We start from the raw sequence: 18,552 nt of genomic DNA on the forward strand, positions 1-18,552 counted from the left end.
CATCTTCCCTTCAAACATTACACTGCTACTGCAGTTACTCTCCATTCAGAACTCAGTGATGGAATTGACAGCAACCAGTAAAAACTTAAAAGACTATTCCATCACATGAGACATGCAGGTCCTTCTGACTCTCAGAGATGCAGTTACTTTAAGCAGCGGGAATACACACATCAAACCAACAAACACTTCTGATGCTGCAGGAACTTCAGAGTAGCATCTCTCTCTGCTCACCAAAGAAATACATCCTAACCCTGTGTGTAACAGCTCTGGGTTGGCCAGAGTCCACGCCGTTCAAGATCAGCACTGTCTGTAGCAGACTGCCGGCAGATTCAGGCAGAAGCTGCGCTGTCAGAGGAAGCCACTTCTTTTCATATGGGGTCGGGGCGCACTGTGAACTATTAGGGAAGCACGGAGCAAGCACAACTGACTGGTAGATGTACTGTTTACAAAGCTCCAAACCCAAAGTTCTTCCAGAATGAAGGAAAAGAAAATAACTGAAGGCATCTGTCTCTTTAGACGTGACTAAATCTAACGCATCAGTACGGATGAGGAAAGCAACCTTGCGTACCCCGCCTGGCAAGCAGGACAGCTCGCCGCTGCCAGCGGTAGGAAGCCGCACGGCGCTGCGGCTCAGGGATGTTCCCCACCAACGCCGCCGAGCACAAAGCTCCACCGCCGTCTGACGGCCGCGAGATTTCCCAAACGCTTGCGAAACTGCGGACGAGCCCGCGACCCGTCCGGCCGAGGGGCAGCCGCAGCCGGCGGTGCTGCCCTTCGCCTCGAGGAGACGGAGCGAGTTGAGGACAGGCCGCGGCGCTCCCTCCCCCGGCGCCGAGCGGAGACGACGGGGCCGCCCCGGGAAGGGAAACTGTGTGTGACAGTAACCAGACACCGCGCCGGAACAAAGCGCCCGGCTCGCTCGCAGGTTACTCCCTCCCGGGGAAGGGGGCGGAAGGGGAGGCGCGGGCCGGTCCCGTGCTACACGCCCCGAGCCCCGGAGCGGGGGAGCCCGGCCGGCCGCGGCCGTGAGTCAGTGCCCCAGCAGGAAGCGGCGTGCAGGGGCCGCCCCAGAGGGAGCGAGGGAGAGAGGGAGGGCCCCGCGGGGACACGCTGCTGCCACGGGCTCCGCTGCCCGCCCCGAGCGCCCAAGGGGGGAAAACTGAGAGTGACGGCGGCGGCGGGGTCCCGTCCGTCTTCGCCTCACACAACTCTCCCTCAACACCCCTCGCCCCGACCGCCCCCGACTCACCCCACCCCACGGGTACCCGCGGGCTCGGAGCTCGACCTCCGCCGCCGCCTCCCCCCCGGCCGTACCTCCGTGCTGCTCTCGGCCGCGCTCTCCACAGCCATCTTCTGCCAAGGGTCCGCCAGCTGCGCCAGGGGCATCTTCCTCGCCCGGCTCCCGCAACTCCGCGCTCCGCTTTTTCGCTCCCCCGGCGGCGGGGCGGGAGCGGCGAGGCAGACGACCGGCCCTCAGGGGATCCGCGGGACAGCCCGTCCGGCTAAGAACGACGGCGGCAGCTCCGGCGGCGACTCCTGCCCGCTGCCGCCGTCCCTCCTCCCGCCCCCTTCCCGCTGCCAGGCGGGGCCCCGCTTCCGCCCTCCCACCGGCCCGCCGCTCGGCCACGGCTTCCGCTCACAACATGGCGCCCGGCCCTTACCTGCCCGCTCCACGGCGCCTGCGCGCGGCTGTGGGGCGGGAGTGTCGGTGCCCCCAGATACCGGGCTGTGAGAGGGTCGGGAGGGCTTGGGGTTCAGTCGGACCGGGAGGGTCCTTTGCACTTCACCGCTTGGCTTTGCTCAGCGCTGCGTAACCCGTCCTTGTAGCAGCACCTGAGTGGGTTTTGCCTTTTCTGGTACCGTTGCTTGGTGCGGTTAAAATAAGCCGGCTGTCGGAAAGCCCAGCCGAGGGCTGGCACTGCTCAGGAAAATGACTTGGAAGCAGGGGGGAGATTGAAAGTTTGTTTGTGTAGGCTGAGGAGTAGCTGGAGGCGAGGAAGGAAAGGGAGGGAGACGTGGTTCTGTGTAGTGTCATTAGGCAAAGAGGGAAAAGGTACATTAAGATGCAGGAATTTGTTTTTAAAGCAGTGCTGCTTAAGTGGTGGTTGGGCTGTGTGAGTAAGAGCTGCCCGGAGCAGGAAAGTCATACCTGCACAGGCTGAGGGGCAGGAGATGGAGCTGTCAGACTCCCCACAGGTTCTAAGAGGAACACTTTTTTTTTTATGCTCAGCTGTTAGCTAGTGCACAAACGGCTGACTTTAAGGTATCATAGAATCACTAAGGTTCTACCATTAAGGTAGCATCACAGAATGGCTTAGGTTGGAGGAGACCTCAAAACCCAGCCCCAATCCCTGCCGTGGTCAGGGCTGCCCCCCACCAGCTCAGCTGCCCAGGGCCCCATCCAACCTGGCCTTGAGCACCTCCAGGGATGGGGCACCACAGCTTCTCTGGGCAGCTGTGCCAGCACCTCACCAACCTTTGGGGAAATAATTTCTTCCTAACATCTAACCTAAATCTCCTCTCTTTTGGTTTAAAGCTATTCCCTCTTGTCCTATCTTTATCAGACTTTTTACACAGTCACCCTCCTGCTCGTGTGCTCCCTTCAAGTGTTGGAAAGCCTTGATGAGGTCTCCTTGGAGCCTTCTCTTCTTTGGGATGAACAAGCTCAGCCCCTTTGGCCTGTCTTCACAGAAGCAATGCTCTGACCTTCTGATCATCTTCATGGTTCTCCTCTGGATCCACTCTAAAAACCTGACATCTTTCTTGTATCAGACCTAGATGCAGTACTCCAGGTAGAGCATAATGAGAGCATGTCCAGCTTTTTGTCCATCAGGACCCACAAGTCCTCTGCAGGGCTACTCAATGAGTGCATGTCCCAGTCTGTACTCGTGTCTAGGATTCCTTCAATCCAAGTACAACATCTTGCAGTTGGATTTGTTAAACCTCATTAGGTGGTCTCTATGGCCTCTAGGATCATCTAGTCCAACTACTAACCTGTCACCACTATGCCCACTAGCCTATGTTCCTCAGTGCCACATCTCCATGTTTCTTCAGCGTCTCCAGGAATGATGACTGCACTACCTCCCTGGGCAGCCTGTTCCAATAATATACTGAAGTCCAGAAATGTATGTGCTCTTACACACTTCTCTTAAAATGCTAAGCACTGTAATAAACACCCATCCTTCTGTGACATCAGATGCTTTGGCTGACATGGTAGAATCCCTGAAACATGAGACAAGCAGCTGAAGATGGGTATGGTGTCACACCTCTAATTCCAGAAGGCAGGTTTTTCAGAGCAGTGTCTGAGACTTCATTCTCAACAGCCCCTGCTGTCCCAAAGCATTTATAGGTCTTTACAGATCAGGTGCTTTCTTCCATCTTTGGTAACTCTTAACATTCTTTCAAAGTTAACCGCTTTTAAAAATGATAATTTATTTACATGGGAAGGAGGAATGGTGAGAGTGCTGGTAATTAAAAGCGTATCTGTTTGTGTATATACAAATGCATGCGCATGCACACGTCACTGTTTCTGCCCAGTAGCATTTTTATAATCCCATTTTACATTCATGTGAGCATTAATATCAATCTACAAAGAGGTACAAAGTCACAGGCGGGCTCTTGCTCATGGTGAATCAGACTATAACTGGGAGACTTCCATGTCTGAAATAAAAGGTCATAGTTGAATGATCCCTTTAAGCCATTGCTTCTGCCAGGAGGAGCAGTGCCCTTCCTCCCCTTGCTCACTGCCTGTTTGCTTGCATCACCCTGTCTTTTGAAGTGGTTCAATTGCTTGTGCTGCCACGTGCTGAGTTGGACCTGGGAACTGAGCTTCGTAAAAACTACCTTGGATCCTTTTTGCTCTCTCTGCCTTCCTCAACAACCAAACAAAAAACCCCAAACAACTACAAAAATGGAAAAAAACAACAACACACCAAACCGAACCAAAACCAAAAAAACCCCAAAAAGTAAGCAACACAACACAACTCTATCAAAGAGTGAATTAAAAGTCAGAGAGAATTCAGAACTTCTCTCAAAAACACAGGATGCTTTTAGAACTCTGACCAATTATTTATATGAGATGTGGAGCAAGGTAAAGGAAAAAAATGCAGTAGCTCTTGGCAGCCTTTGTGCTTAACTCAACAGCAAGGAATGATGGTTTCTGATAGTTTCGCTCACACATGGCTGGAACATTGAATAGGATGCTATTGTTCACAGCAGTCTAATGTGACCTCTGATGTGCAAACCAGGACTTCTGTATTTGAGTTCATGTAAAAGTCTGTGAAGAATATAAGTTTCCTCGTGTCCCTCTGGAGGTATCATTTTCAATTCTTTCACAGGCATAAGTCACATTACATCACAAAAGCTCATTAATTTGTGTCAGTTGCACAGTCAGTGCATACACTTGAGGCTTTCCATTAAGAAACCGAGCCCGATCACCTGAAATGTGGCAACCACAGTAGGAAAACATGTTACCAAAGCTTTCATCTCAACACAGTTCTAGCAGTCCTTCTTTAGATGATGAGACTTCCTTCCTCTAAATAAAAATGCCCACGATCTCTTCCTTTCAAAGTTGTCTCATTCTTTCCTGTTGTAGGTAGGGTAGGTACTTGTTCTGAATTACTTGTTTGATTTTGAAACCTTTTTCTTTTTGGAGAGAGTCAGTGTTGCATTTCTGCTAATGCCTCTAAATTTTATACGCTGCTTGTCTTTTATCTTTCCCTTTATGCAATCCGTGAATCTAGAAAAACAAGGACAGAGATCTTACGCATTAGCATTTAAGAGGGCTGCAAACAGTAGGAATCTGACCTTCTCTCAGGCACAGGAGGGCACAGGGTAAGCAGAAGTATGCTGTTTCATTGTTCAGGAGGTTGAGTATCATGACATCACGTTTTTAAATTTTATAAGGCAAAAAGCTGTGTTAGGATTTTAATAGGAGCTACTTTGCAAGAACAAACATCAGGGCAAGAAAATCATCTGGAAATTTTCTTCATGAGAAAGACAAACACATCAGTTAATCTCTGAGTGCCGGGGGGCATTTTGACCTTCAGATCCTGCTAAACCCAAGAGCTGGATTGTCCTCAGAGTGAGAGGTATGATGCTGAAGCTATTCTGCCTCAAGACAGCAGCTCCTGTTTCCCACTCCTTTTGTCTCAGACCGGAGTAATATCATTGTTTCACCCATAGCAGCAAATCTTTTCTTCTACAGCCATCACTACTTGGATGCAGTCATCGCTAATAACCCTGTCACCAGTCTAAAGGGAACTGACTTCACCTTTGCATAAGTGGTTGCAATTATTTTACATCCAGACAGATACTGCACATACATTGCACCAGAAAAAGTGATTAGGTTCATTAGGGAAAGGGTAGCATATGGAACAGAAATTAGAGTGTTATGTAAAATCTTGTTAACCTGTCATTGTATGAATTAGGTGAGCTTCCAAGGTGCAGCATTTTTATTTATTTATTTTTTAATATCACTTCTAACAAGTCTAACTAAAATGTCACCACACTGAAAGGGGAGATGTTAGTTTAATAGGACCTAGCAACCTTTCGCCCACAGAAATCACCTTGATATGTAAGCAGTAGAAATTGGGGAAGCTTGCTAATTGCTGGTGGTATCTAAAGCTTTGCCTAGCTATCAAATAGCATTTAAGGCAAAAACCATCACTAAAGCAGTGCTCCCAGAAACAAAGTAATATGTATAAAGGGTTCTATATTGGGATTCTAGGACTACTAGAAGAAAAATAATCAGGATCTAGAACTTGCATTTTTAAAATACAAATGAAAGGGGGAAAACAAAAACTATTTATGGTAACAAAAAACAATTCTACACTCACGTAGGAGGTGTAGTAGTTTATTAGGTAGGAATTATAGTGTAGTGTCTTCTGATTAGAGTGAACAGAATATGAACAAGTAAATGCACTCCAATGGTGCAAACTGAGATTTGTTTTCAAGGATTATGACCATAGTACTGAGATATATAATTTACATTTGGTGAACAAGAAAATACATGGATGTTATTGCTCAGATTTATGCAGGAAAAAACCTCTAAGGAGTTAAAATAAAAAATAGAACTGGTTTGTTTAGCTAGCAGATGAAAAGTCTCATTCTCTTGGGACACCTGAATTCAGTTTCTAGCACATCACAAAGGAAGACTGTGTAATTTGGTAAGTCACTTAATATAGATGAGATTCAACTAAGCACGCTTAGTCTTCCTTAATGATGTTTTCAAAAGCGTGAAGAGGCCTTGATTGGGGAAGTGTAAATACATCCTGCCAGAATAGAATAAGGAAGCCTTAGTGGTAATTAGAACTGGTTGCTCTGTGCTTTGGATACAAATATAAAGAACGTCTCCTTAACCTCATTGGGATATTGAAAGCATGGTTTCATTGATGTTTGGAAAGCTGACAAACACCAGAGAGACAGACAAAGTGCTGAAAGAAGTTCCCAGCTGGTGTGAGTTGTTGTAGCGGAGGCACCACAAGTTGTGCTGTCTGCCCCAGATGTATGGATCTGCCTGTGTGAACCAGGGTTACAGAGCCGTAACCAAGAATTAAAAAAGGAAAAACTGAACTGAAGGGCTATTGCGGATAAAGACTTAACCTGGCCTTGAGAACAACATCTGCTGAAGGGTGCTTCCACTGTTACAGGCCCCTGGATGATGGAATTGTACTGGAATGCAAACATTTCCTACAATTTCCTCTGGCAGGCTCTTCTTTGAAGTTCTGATCCTACAAACATAGTAGAAGATGCAATAGTGACCATAAGAATACTTTAAAATCCAATGTATATGAAATGTGGTGTCTGACTCTCTGCTTACGACTCCGACTTTTCTGTACATTTATGTGTATGTGTATGTTTATGTAAAAATGCACTGGTGTTGCAAGAGTAAATCATAACGGACAAGACTCTATGGCATTACTGATCTGCATCTTATCTGTGGTTACAATACTAGCAGGAAATATTGTGCCTGTGGTTTCCACATCCTGAGTGGAAATGTGGAATTCAATAAAGTACAGTCTCATTACCTGTCTCCAACATATGTTCTCATTTTAGTGCTTCTCTACATATGGGTAGCTCAGATTTATCTTCTGAGTGATAGCACTTACCCTGTTCACCGCAATTTGAGAGACCTTTTGCTGAGCTTTGATATCTTAATGGAAACCTGCTATCAAATGCTGGATATGAGTTACCACCCTGTTATGGTGGATCATTGAGAATCATACCTTAATTTCAGATTGCAGCATTCTGAGACAAAAAGGAAACAACACAGTATAAACAAGGATCAGTCTCTGAGTGTCAGGGTTCTGCTGGGTTACATATTACACAGTCTGGCTAGGTACAGATTTGATGGAAGGAGAATGTGTGACTGTGTTCTATTTATACAAGAGGAGTATAGCAATAACAAACTTGTCAGCCCTACAAGTCACTGCTATAAAACACACAAGGTCCAGAGGAGGCTGTCGCTTTGTGCATACCCTGTCTACCTCCTTCACAGACCTAAGAGCTTAAGGATTACACACCCTTCTGTTACTGTTATCAGATGAGGTCTGACTTAAAGACTCCACTGACAAGAAAAGCACCATTGATCCAGGTTTTCGGTGTTCTAAAGTTAATACCACCATTTCTTTATTGGCCTCTCTCAATTGAACTGTATTAATATAATTCCCCATCATTGGTGCTCTCCAAAAGCTCCTCACCCAATCACTTACTCTAACAATCTAATTCTTCGCTGTAGATTACCCAGTGTCTCTTAGCCAGGAATCATTTTTAAATCTAGGAAGCTTTACCTCCTCTTTCCTGCCCCTTAATCATACAGAAAAGTATTCTCCTGACTGAGCTAATGACTATCTTTTATCTCTCTGGAGAACACTTGATTCTCATTCCCAACAGTTTGCTAGTCTTTTCTGGAATACTTGTAGTAGTGATCAGACCTACATATACATTTTGCTACCCTGATGCTTTGAAATCATAAAATGTCCACGTTTTTTTCAAGATGGCTTACTCGCTCTTTCACCAGCATCTCACATTTGTGCCTTATCTGTCTCCCCATTGAGAACCAAGAAGTGCCTTTGTGAGGGTGACCCTGGTTTATGGCCAACCACCATGTCTATACCTTTTCTCCAGTGATCAGTAAAACCTGTAGCATCAACAAAAGTAAATCACAAGTTGTTATTGTGCATGGCGTATGTCAGGCAGTGTGCAGTATTTTCCCCATCTCTTTGTATAGCATCTTCTTTCCCACTGAAGCTGAGAGCTCATCTTGTGACCCTTGGCATCCTTGTGATTCAAATGTGAGACTTTACTTCCATATTGTTATTTGATTTAGTCCCAGTATTGTTAATATATGACTTCTAATGTGGCACTGTGGGACAGGGTTAGTGGACATGGTGGTGATGAGTTGACAGTTGGACTAGATGATCTTAGATGTCTTTTCCAGCTTTAATAATTCTATGATTCTTTGATTCTGTGAATAAGGAACTTCTCTGATATTTGACTTACCTTGGAGTTTTTTTTCACCACTCAATATGAACTGGGGATTGACAAACTCCAAACCATATTTGCACCCTTCCTTCCAACAGGATTATGTGCCCTGTGGCTAATTTACAGGTGTAAAGAACAGATGCCTGCTTGGAATATGGACATTTTAGATCCCCAGAACTCTTCTAAGGACCTTGTGGTAATGCAGTCTCACAGCAAGTGCTGATTTTCATCATCCTAAAACAGCACTTAATGAAGGAGAGGCACAAACATGATGAAAGCCAGCTCAGTATCTGAAAGTAGTGAAGAAAAACATTTTAGTTGAAACAGCTCTGTCACCCTTGTGACTACCACACTTTGCCCTTGCCGTACTGACCTGCTTTGTCCTTTTTGATGGAGGAAAGTCTTGCTCCAGAGTAACTACCTGGAATTGCAAAGGAATTGCAAGGTGAGCTACATTTATACAGTACTGCAGAGCAAACAATGGCTGTGCGTTCAGATGTGATCCCTTATTTGGAGCTTCACTGTTGTATACAATAGATTAGTCAGAAACTATAAAGTCTTGTTGTTGGAGCTGTAAAAGTTTCTGGGCAAAAGTGTACTTTGTGTAGTAATGGATATGGACTTGATATACTGCTGGATCACACAAAATACTTCTGGTAGAGAAAAAGAGGTTGTAGAATACTTTTGGTTTAGTGGTCATTCTCCAGTAAGTGAAAAGGAAGGTAAAGCAAGATGTGGGAGGAAACTGAAAGGGGAGTCTGAGAATAGGTGCGATAAACAGGAAAGAGGAAAAGGCACAAAATTATTTTGAAGAGCTTGTAACAAGCAGTTGTGCCTTGAAAATGAATAGCTGTGTAATTCTGTATGAGGATATTTAGTGAATCACAGGAAATTGGAATCTCTGATTTGTTAACAGCGATAATCTGTAGCGATTCTCTAAGTAGTTGTGGAGATGTGCCAATATTTTCTTTTTTTAGAGCCACTTGATAAAAGGTTAATGAAACAAACAGCCATTCTGTGTCACATTAAATCAGTTACAACCGGATAAAATTTCCAGTAACTTCAGTTAAATGTTTGCACTAAGAAGCAAATTTCAGCCATGAGTGGGGCCTACAAGTTAATAGCGTCTTTGGTATTAAATCATCACAGACAGTAGAAGGGATTAAGCATGTTGTAGGGATCGTATTCCTCCCCTACCGATCCACTTGTAGCAAAAATGAAACTTTGTCTGGCTTCAAAGAAGCTATTTTAAAAATCACAGTTATCAGAAAGGGATGACGTTATTTTGCCTGCTTTAGCCGAATGAATGCCTCTATGCCATGCACAAACGAGCTGCTTGCCCTACTTGAACAAAAGCTACGATGAGGGCTTTGATCAGTGCTGACAGTGTTCCTGCAGTATTTCAGTGTCTCATTCCTTTGTGCTTTCTAGAACCACTACTAATGACGTTGCTTAAGAGAGTGTAAATTGCAATAAGATGTCCATCTCCAGAGAGTGCGGAATTAGTCTGTTGCGAGGAGTCTTTAATTATTGATGTCATTGCAGCAGATTACTTTGTTGTTGTTTTAATAGTTTCTCAAGACAAAGAGATCCTTTATGAGCTCCTTAAAGAACTACTCATCTCTATTACAAAATTTGTCCACTTTAGTCCACAGAAACCCCTTTTATATTAGTGACACACCAGTGCTCTTGTTTAAAGGGTTACATTCCACACTTGGTTTATTTTTCCTTGGAGACAAGCAGGAAATCTGTCACTAATTTCCTACCAGCCAGCTCTGACTGCCTTTTCTCAGTCTTCCCAGTCCTCTATAAAATTCTTCCATCTTGTCTTCTGAGTACAGTTCTGGTTCTCTTAACTTCGCTCTTATCTTTCTGCTTAGGTGTTCTTCACTCCTTACAAGCAGCGTCAAGATGGCACTTGGCAGAAGAAGCAGCTCACTTGCTCTCCCTACAATATATCAAGCAGATCTGAGGTGCTCTCCAAGCTCATGTACATCTATTTCCTCATTCCTCTGTCCTGCCCAATCTCCTCGCAGCATGCAGCGCGTCCAAAACTTTGCTTCCCCTTTTCACATCCAACTCCTTTTTCTCTTTATAACTTCCCACCTGACGTACAAGAAATTTCTCTTACCCTCACTGTCATCAGCTTCTTATCAAGTTGTGTGCCTTTATGAGCTGTGTATTTGCAATTCAGCATTTTCTGCTTGTTGCCACTGCCAGAAATTGCAGTCCTGTTGTTGTAGTGCTCTCACCACCTCTCATCACTCATCAGCAAAACCAGGCTCCTCCAATCTCTCTTGCCATTTCTTCACCTTTACTTCTTTCTGCTTCATATCCAGATTCAGCTCCACAGCCCAGCAGAACTCAGCTCTGGCTTACTTCATTAAACTCATTTTATTCTTTACCCTTCTCATGGTTCCATTTTCTTCTGGTCTTCTTTTCTACTTTGTCTCTTTTGTTTCTCAGCCTCATGCATTTTTAATGCCATTCTGTGCTTCAGGCCTCTCAGCAGAAAGCCCTGCTTTCTGCAAATTCCCTCGAGTGTTCTTGTATCCACATTAGCAGTGTCTTTCAACTGCTGTCCCAGAAATTGTATTTTTTTCCAATAGACAGTAAACTCTTCAAAGATTTAGCAGAACCTTTTCCACCTCCACTCTAAAAACAAGGAATATACTTTGGAGAGATTTTTTCAGAGCTAGAACCGCATTCTGTGTTGTCTTCCAAGGCTCACATGTTGGGCATCTGAAGACTGGCAGGCCCTAAAGTAAAGTCAGTTTTGAACATTTTGGCAAATGGTTTAAATTCATCTCTGTTTTATTTGGGAGTTCCAAAATATTTAAGGTAGTTTCCCCCTCCTAATACAAGACTAAAACTGCTGCAAACCTGAGGTATCAGTAGGTCCCTAAAGTAGAAAAATAAAACATATAAAGGGGATATTCAGTTGCAAGCCTTTAAGAACCACACATAATGACAATCAGAAAAAATTTGAGGGAGAGTGCACAAAACAACGTACTAGCAGCAGGCACATGAGAAAGTTAAGTGTCCCTGTCTCTTTTTTTGTGCTTCTCCTATACCACTGCTGCGGAGACTGAAATAACTCCTCTCCCAGTGATGGTGCCACTGTTAGAGGCACACTGTCATCTTAATTTGTTTTCTGACTATGGAGGGGAAATGGGCTCTGACTGCTGACTCACTTGTTAGGTCTGAAGTCAAGTAGTTGAGTTTATTTCATCTGTTTGGCCATGAGATTGGTGTTTTAAATATCCACTGCCTTTGTAGCAGATATAGGTACTCATATCCAGGAAGGAGGAGGAAATAAACAACATGAAGTAGCTCACTTTGTAGTCATAGCTCAGATACATAGCTCTATACAAGGCAGGAATATGTGAGGTTTTTACAAAGATGAATAGTTTTCCTCATTCTTTCTGGACCACAGCACAGACACGTCCTTAACCTCAGTGGTTAAGATGAGTTCTGGCAGGGTCAGCAAGAGATGGTCTGGCTGCAGATCCATCATTCATGTTTTAGGTGTCTCTTCAAGCTGAAACGGAAAAGTTTTGTGGAAAATTGGTGTGCAAATGAACCTGTTTTGGCCATGAGATGGCTCTGATTTAATTAGCCTCTGTTTTCCATGTGTCTGTGAGGTTGAGGCAGAACTTCTACTGCCAAGAAAAAATATTGTTTTGTGTCTATGTATTTTACTATGTTTTGAAAAAAGTGCTGCAGTTTAGCCTGGGCTGGCAAAATAGCAGCTAGTGGAGACTCCTTCTAAGAGCATATCATTGCTTTTGATTCTCCTTCCTGGGAGCACAGTCCTCTGCTGGTGTAAGATGAGAGGGGCTTCACCTTTATAACCACTTTGCATCATTAGGATTTTAAATCATTAATTACCACTGACTTTCCTAAGGAAAATTGAGTTTTTGGTTGTAATAATAATAATAAAATGCAGATTTGAAAGAGGTTGATTGGCTCTTAATATTTATAGCAAGCAAGAACAAGTATAAGAAATATAATAAAAAATATACAGATTGTTTCAGAGATGTGGCTTTCCTCAGGTTAGAATTGCCTTTACTTCATTCTATTTTTCTGAAATCCCTAGAAGTTATTCATCATCATATCTAATCTTATTTTCTCCCTTTAATTTGTTTGGTTTTAAATCTTCTTTCTAGAATTCCAGTAGGGAGCTTCTTGCTGGTTTTTTTTTATCCTTTTTGTTAGGGTGCAGAACGAATAAATAATGAATAAACTTGATGATGTAATTCTAAATTCTCATGGACTCAGTGTTTTTTTTCAATTTATGTTTGTCACACTTTTAATCATGGCCATGCATTTTAACAACAGAACTGTGCATTTCTGTAGGAATAAACCAAATCAACAGAACACCCCAAAGAACCGCAGAAATGAACATTGCAACATTTTCAGTATTCATTTATTACTCTCCCTCCTACACCTGAGAATGTATCTTCTTATAAACAGTTAAAACTAATGGCAAACTGTCATTTAAATACAAAGTACTAGGAAAAGTGGTGTACTAGAGCATTAAAACAATCAACACAGTAGTTTTGCCATAGAAACCACAGGTGTAATTCAAGTAAATATCTACAGCAGCAAAGCCCAATCTAAATTACTAACTCTTATTTTAAATAAGCAATGTTCATCCAGATGTAGAAGATTGCTGCATGGTATACTTCAATTTAGGTGCTTTGTGATAGCTGTCAATATGGCTGCCTGGTGTAATATCATAAAGATATGATATTAAGATATCATAATATTATTTGATATTATTAGTATATAATATTAGATATGATATTAAGATACCATAAGATATGGTATCTATAGTCAGGCACTTCTAGGGTGGTGTGTCAAGACTTTTGACCTAATGTTGTAGACCACAGTAGTCTATTTTAATGCTGCTTTAGGAATCCCAGAAGACTCAGGATAGGATGAATGCATGGTTGGATTATTTTTGTTCTAAATACTGTACAGGGTCATCTGCAAGAGTGAGAAAAGGCATTAGGTGAATGGAGAGGTGTTTGTGGCTTAAATGGACAGCAACACAGTTTCTGTGAGAACATTCGTATGGGAACTGTTGAGCATGGCCTGAACCTCTGACTGACCACGAGAGGCAAGCAATCTGTCAGCTGCGGGAGCACAGGTGAAGGCAATTCAGCTGCGCTATCGGAAGGGGTGGAGCCTGGCTGCACCTCTTCTAGACCCCATTTAAAGGCTGAACACCACTAAAGAAGGATCTCTCTTTGGAGATTGCTCCTTTGTGGAGTTTTACTGTGAGCCTTCAACACTGGTGAGCATTTTTATTTATTATTAGTTATCTTTCCATCACAATAATCTTACTTAACCAAACATCTGTATAAGTCTAACCTCTGTACACTTATTGATTGTACAAAATCCAAGTGTTTCCTGCAGTGGTTAAGTATTAATGCTTCCTTCCCACATGGGCATCTCAGAGGTTTGTTCTTAACTTTGCTTCTTAACAGCATACTATTTGTGAGCTCTTCACATTATCTGCTCTGCATCCCACTAAATGGCCTAAACATGGGGTTTTCTAAAGGCAAAAATCACTGAAGGCTCATGGAAAACTCTGTATTATTTTGTCTGATAAAGAACCAAATAAATCTTAATTAGAATCATCAGGATTTGGCCCAGAGAAAACTCAGATGAATCATTCTTCTATATGGTTACTAGCTGTTACTGAACTGGGTAAATGAGCTAAAGATTTCACTTAAAGAAGCATTGTCAGAAGGAGTCAAACCATACTGCAAGGAACAGGGATTTAGCCTTCTGGAGGAACAGATGACTTTAAAGCTGTTCAAAATGACATGATTTTAGTACTTTGCCTAACATAATATTATTCTTTTTCATATTTGGCAGTGTATAGGAAACTGATAACTGTATTAAGGTACATGTCTCCTTGATTTTCTACACCTAAAGATTGGAGGAGCATAGGGACAAGTAAACCACTTCCACTCACGGTACTTAACACATTAATTAAACACTCATGCAAAACATAACACGTGAAGAACCTGTGGAATAAAAATTCTTACCTTATGAAAATGTAATTTTGCCTTACAAAATAGAGTAAGGCTCAGGTTATCTATTGTGAATGACTCAGATTTGGCCCCAGAATAAGTTGTTTGATCTTTGGATTCCTGGCCCGTCTACTGATTTGTCCTACTGCTTTGCTCTCATGGGCTAGCCATCCATATGAGAAATACTCAAAATTGTACCTGGACAGCACCTGACCTGCATGCTTTATACTTGTCAACAAAGCAAAAGAAATACAAAACTCACCAAAAGTTCAGCAAGAGGTAGCTCAACTTGAATTTTTTAGCTGGAGGAGGAAGCTAATACTAGTGTTAATTGCAAGCCTTTAAAAATGCAAATCTTCATTATGGTTATTGTTCTCAGCTCAAAATCAGTTAGATTTACTGTCTATCATAATTTCTAACTGCAGTTTTTAAGCATTAGGAGCTGCTTCCATACAAAGGGCTGCAATCAAAGACTTGCCAAAATTAAATAGATGCAAGAATCAAAATGCTCATCATAGCACTTATGATATAATTGTGCCAGGTGGATGCATGGACCATGACAGAACAAAAATTGCAGAGCTATCCCAGTTTTATGAGCTTCTATTATTTTGTAAAATAATAAAATCGAGTGCCCTCATTTTACAGTCATTGAGACAAAATGCTTTCAAAAATGTTTCTCTAGTATGAGGAGTCAGGGCTTATAATGACTGGAAAGTATTGTTTTTTCTGGAACATCTTTAGCGCATTTTCATTGTAAAGTATGTAGATCCTCTGAAAGTAACACCTCCTATTTATTTCCGTGGAAACTACAATGGCTACAAAGAGCACAATACTGCGCTCTTTTTTTTACTCTGTTTGACAGAGTAAATTCTCAACTACAAAATACTGTTTCTCAACATAGTCACAATCATTAGCTATGCATTTTCACCAGCAATGAACAAGAGCCTGCATGCTGTGTTCATAAAAATCTGTACCACTGGAGGTGACCCAGTGTTTCACAACTGCTATGATGGCATAATTGCCAGGAGGATGCTGCCCACGCCGTCCATCTTTCATCAGCCAGAACAGATGGAAGTCAGAAGGTGCCAAATCTGGACTATACAGTGGGTGTGGTAGGATAGTCCAGCCAAATTGGCAATGTGCTTGATGGTGTTTATATACATATGGAACCTAGTATTGTCATATTGCAAACGAAAGGTTGTCTTCTCTGTCTTGATTCTGGAAGTTGGAGCTTTCAGCATTATAATGTAGAGGTCAGAGTTGATGGTTTACCCAGATTCCAGGAAATCCAGAGAGATCACCCCTTCCCTAGCCCAAAACACAGTGCGCATCACTTCACCCACTGAGGGTTGAGTCTTGAACTTGTTTTTGATGGGCAGTTCACATGCCACCACCACTCTGTGGACTGCTGTTCTCACTGCAGCTTGCAGTAGTGACATCCACTCTTATTACTGGTAATTATGTGATCCAGGAAACTGTCACCTTCAGCTTTACATTTGTTCAGTAGGTCCTGACAAACTTGCATGCAGTGTTCTTTCCATTCCTGTATGAGCACTCATGGGACTTTATGATATTCCAATGTTATCATCATCTTTTCCAGTGCATCGAAGCTGATATTCAGTGCTGTACACAGTTCATGTGGATGAGCTGATAGAAGTGCTCTTCATTTGATGGTGTGACAGCTCTGCATACCCTTCTGGAATTTGTCTTTTCTTCCACAACACTGTCTCCACTGCTGAAATGTACCACCCACCATAATAAAATAGAAGGGATTACTTTCAGAGCAACCCTCACAACTACGCATCACCATATGAATGAAAATTGTAAAGCAGAATGTGGCTCTTATCATTGACAGCTTTCTTATATTGAGATATGTGCAAGCAGTAGAAGTCTGAATACAGGGGTAGATTATGTGTGGATATGTGTGGCATCACTGATGACCCATTCCCAAATCTGTGCTCTCAGGAATTCTCCAGAGTAGTTTATCAAACTTTAAAGCCATCTAGGTCAGTCCATACATTTGTTCCAGTACCAGAAAAACTAGTGTACTTAACTATTCCCCATCTTTTTTCTCCAATATCCCTTTCAAGTCCTGTTGCTGCTGTCTTCCAGTTCATTCTTCTCTAGTCCAGTTTAACATTTGGGCTAACTTATTCATATAGTTTCTGTGAGAACACAGTGTAGGGGGATTCAAGGCCAAGGAGGTTAGTGTTTACTTAGAGTGGATGAGCCTGACAGAGTGGGAGCTTTGGTTTTCACTTGTTTGTGTTGGCTGAGGGTGATGTAAGCTCAGAAAGAACTGAGGAGACAATGGACAGAAATGGAACTTGGAGGAACAGCATGAGACAGACAAATAGGTCCACTGTCATTCACAGTCTTCCTTGGCAAAGGATGAATATTTACATGGGACTATGGCTCACACATGTTCCAGGGGCAGCATGACCTTTGGTTTTAGACATCACATTAGTACCAGAGAGTCACTGGAGATGAATAAGATGAATGTGTCAGATGGGATGAATCACAGAGTGGGATTTATCTGCCTAAATTGTCTTAGGCAGCTACTTTAAAGTCTGACTACAAACATTCAGATGGCTAAAGTTCTAGGAATGAAACTTGCAGAAATGTGTAGAAATGCAAAGTGGGAATGATGGAAAAGATAAACTGCTTTCTGGCTTTATTGGTAGATCAGAGTTGGACTGTAAACACCCCAACAGAAGCTTCGTGAAATGCAGTACTTAGATGTGTCAGTGGAGGTGATTTTAGTGAAAATGAGACATGCTTTTGCAGGTGTGTGTGGCTGTCAATACTTATCTGGAGTATTGTATGTGCTTCTGAGCATCCACGAATAGAAGAGAGCATTCAGACTGGAACAGGTGCAGAGAATTGATGAGAGTAATGAAAAGTGTTTTAGAGAAAAAAGCTTGCTCAGCTTATAAATTCAAAGGTGGAAAGAGGTTGTGGTTATTCCCTGTGAATGCATATCAGGTAAAACACCTGGAACAGCGGAAGACACACTAAAAAGCAATATTGGCATAGGAACAAATGAGTATACATTGACTGTGAATAAATGTAGATTGATGGCTAGGAGGTTTATAACCACTAGATTAGTAAAGCTTTTGGCTGTTTTAAAACAGCCATGAAAGGGAGACAGAGTCTAAAATGTTTTAAAAGAAAACTTGACAGGCTTGTGAATAAGATGACCCAGATTATTTCCCTGTAATGCCAGCAAGGTAGAACTTGATACACTGGGAAATTCCACTCTGCCCGTTGCTCCTGGGCTAGATTCTAGCCTTTCTCTTTGGACAGACTTACTGAGTGTCAATAACAGGTGAAATCAAAGCTAAACTAAAATTGATATTTTAGTGGCTTGCTGGGAGAGGCTGGTAAATATTAAGTAGATAAGATGCCCCTGTAGGTACTGGAATTAAGTTACTGCTGGCAGAATTCAGGTGTTGAAACATGAATGCCAGCATGGGAACCCGATTAGATGAAGACAGTTAGGGGATGGTAGGGAATAAAAAAAGCCTTGTAAACATTGCAGGGCATTACAAAGGAGACATGGCAAACACCATTCACCTACAACCTGGAAAGCAAAGGAGTAAGACCTTTGGGAATAAATCTATTAATTCGTAAACAACAGTTATAACTCACAATACTAATACTATCACCCTTCTGCAGTAGACAGCAAAGCACTACAAAACTTCTGATCTCTGAAAGAAAACTTTACTGGTGGCTATATCTGTGGCTGAGATAGGGTATATTGGACTAGATATGGCAAAGTTATCAATTTCTAAAGATATCTGATTATTTCTGATAACTATTGAGAAATCTATACAGTTTTCACTCCAATGTATTCTACACACTCTTATTTTCAGCTGGAATGGAATTGTTTTCTTCAGTGTGTCTGATATGGTGCTATGTTTTGGTTCTAGGAGAAAAACAAAGTTTACAACACACCAGTGTTTATAGGTGCCTCTAAGCAGAGTTGTGCAGAGTCAAGGCCATTCTCAGCGAAGGGCCC

At 42.6% G+C, this 18,552-nt stretch overlaps 1 protein-coding gene across 2 annotated transcripts in view; it reads right to left on the reverse strand.

Annotated features, from left to right (window-relative positions):
• RPS6KA3 (ribosomal protein S6 kinase A3) overlaps nucleotides 1–1,599 on the reverse strand; it is a 70,601-nt gene extending 69,002 nt beyond the window's left edge. The window contains exon 1 of one of the 2 annotated variants that reach the window (XM_015885317.2): nucleotides 1,315–1,599. In XM_015885317.2, coding sequence (XP_015740803.1) covers nucleotides 1,315–1,386 — 72 coding nt within the window. In that variant the 5' untranslated portion in view covers nucleotides 1,387–1,599. The remainder of the gene's footprint in view (nucleotides 1–1,314) is intronic. The other variant, XM_015885307.2, reaches the window with a different exon arrangement.
• Between the last annotated feature and the right edge of the window lie 16,953 nt (nucleotides 1,600–18,552).

This window comes from Coturnix japonica, chromosome 1, assembly GCF_001577835.2.
Source record: "Coturnix japonica isolate 7356 chromosome 1, Coturnix japonica 2.1, whole genome shotgun sequence".
In the NCBI taxonomy this organism is placed as follows: Eukaryota; Metazoa; Chordata; class Aves; order Galliformes; family Phasianidae; genus Coturnix; species Coturnix japonica.